General features: G+C 44.4%; 1 protein-coding gene across 2 annotated transcripts in view; it reads right to left on the reverse strand.

Annotated features, from left to right (window-relative positions):
• The window catches only part of wwc1 (WW and C2 domain containing 1), a 42786-nt gene that overhangs the window by 15613 nt on the left and 24869 nt on the right, over window positions 1–2304 (reverse strand). For both annotated transcript variants that reach the window (XM_023419242.2, XM_023419239.2), the window contains exon 10: window positions 1360–1449. In XM_023419242.2, coding sequence (XP_023275010.1) covers window positions 1360–1449 — 90 coding nt within the window. The remainder of the gene's footprint in view (window positions 1–1359; window positions 1450–2304) is intronic.

The raw sequence follows: 2304 nt of genomic DNA on the forward strand, positions 1-2304 counted from the left end.
GGGGGGGTGAAGAGAAACAACAATCTTATTTAAACACTTTCTGTCCTTTTCATTTCTATTTCTCCTGCCTGAGTCTGAGCTGAGAAGCCTTTATGAACGAATGCACTTTAGTGTATGATCCAGTCTGAGTTTAATCACTACTTGCAGCTGCTTTAGAAGATTTTACTGGTTACTGAGACGTTCCTGAGGCGTCTGCAGGGCAGCAGAGGACGTGAGGGAAAACTTCCTCTGTCTGTCCTCCGCTCTCCTCACACACTCCTGACCCTGTATGATCAGGTGTCTAATTAAAGCCGGTCGTCTCGTTAGCGCAGACACAGAGGACGTCCTGTCTGCGAGCGAGACGTTTGATGTCCGTCAGACCAGGAGGAGAGACGGGATCAAACAGAGACGCAGGAGAAACTGCTCCGAGGAGGAAGATGAGGAGGACTGACGCTGCTCGTGTCAACCTTTCAGATTCCCACTGTTGAATTTAAAAACCAGCTCTGTGAAATATTCAGCGACTCAGGAACATGCACGGCTCTTGCAGCAGCCTTGCGTCATGCGCTCCGGCTCGAGCTGCGGGATTAGACTTGCCCAGAGTTCAGTGCTGCCGTCAAACAGGCGCGGAGAACAAATAACTTTCTTTTTTTAGCAAACGTTTGGTTATTAAAGGTTAAACATTCAAGTTGAGCCACATTTCTTCTGCTCTCCGCAACCACCAATTAATTAAACGGATATTAAAAGTCATAACTCTGGTCCTCTGTGCGTTTATTAACCCGCCTGTCTGTCTCCGTCCGTGGACACGATAAAGTCTGACTCAGCAGCTCATTCCAGGGTTTTACAGGAACCTGATAAAACTGATAAAAGTTTTCAGTCTTTGCTCCAACGTTTCTCTTTATAAACTGTCTCTACACTGCTGAAGATAAAAGTTCAGCTTCACGTCTGTCACTATCTGAACTTAATGTCATGTTTTTATTAATTCCCTTTATTCTACTCGTCGGAGAAATAACGTTTTCTCTGCTAGTTAAGAGGATTTTGTTTTTCCGAGGAGATTCTACGATAATACAACTGTAACACAAAAAATCAGTGAGAAACTTGTTTTGCATGAATATTCATAATGTTGGAAGGAGGTTGGTTTTTTATTCAGTTTGTTTCTCTCATAATCACCGTTTTTACACGACTGAATTTTAATCGCAGCGCTGAGAATCTGCAAACCTCCGCCTACATGTTGGTTCAAAACCTCCACTACACACACTGAACACAGCTGACTCCTCAGGCAGTACATTTCTCTATCAACGTATTAATGTTGTCGTGTCCTCAGCGATTAATTTGGTAAATACGATGTAGTTATTATTGATAGAAGAGCAGAGATGAACGAACCTCTTGAGTTGAGTGTGTAGTGACGTGGCCAGTCGAACCATCTCCTCCAGCTCTCTGACCAGCTTGTTCCTTCTGCAGTGAAGACGCAGCCTGAAATGATACAAACAACAAAACTTTATTTAGTGAACAAATGACTTTATTTTGTCTGTTTCCTTCAAAAAGGAAAGTTGTGTTTATTTATTCTCTCATCCTGATTTAAATGAAGGTTTTTTAGACTCTACTGTGTTCAGGCAAAGTTCTTGGCTGTTTTCAAACTGTTGGTATTGACACTCAGAACGTGGGGTCACCGTGACTTTGACCTTTGACCTTCGACCACCAAAATCTAAGCAGTTCATCGTTGAGTCCTAGTGAACGTTTGTGCCAAATTTGAAGAAGTTCCCCCGAGGCGTTACTGAGATTTCACGTCCACAGGAATGAGATGGATGGACGGACAACCTGAAATCAATACGGCTCTGGCTGTCGTTCTCACTTTCCTCCAATCTGTAAAGACTGAGTCTGACCATCATCAGGTTTCTTTTTCTTTTGGAAATGACACGAAATCCAAAGGAGCTTCTTGTATTAGATTTTCTGAAGGCTGAGAACATCTGCGTGGGAGTGCAGAGCCTGTAAAGACTCACACACAGAGAATTAAATACTTTCCTGAGCTCAAGGATCCTGAATCAGAGCTGCTGAACCTGACATTTTCAAACACTCTGAATTCAAGTGTGTGTGTGTGTGTGTGTGTGTGTGTGTGTGTGTGTGTGTGTGTGTGTGTTTCCTGTGTGAGCGGCTGAACGGTGCGTAGGTGGACTACAGTACAAGGGGCTCCTATTGTGACCGGGCTCTGCCGCCTCTCAGGTTACAGCAACAGGAGACAAGACACAAAGAGAGACTGAGCTCAGGTAGAGGCTGACCTGAACGCAGAACAACAAGAGTCCTGTTAGAGAGGGGGCAGGAGGGGAGGGG

The sequence above is a fragment of the Seriola lalandi genome, unplaced genomic scaffold, assembly GCF_002814215.2.
Source record: "Seriola lalandi dorsalis isolate HSWRI2012SDOR001 ecotype SW California unplaced genomic scaffold, Sedor1 jcf7180002054592, whole genome shotgun sequence".
In the NCBI taxonomy this organism is placed as follows: Eukaryota; Metazoa; Chordata; class Actinopteri; order Carangiformes; family Carangidae; genus Seriola; species Seriola lalandi.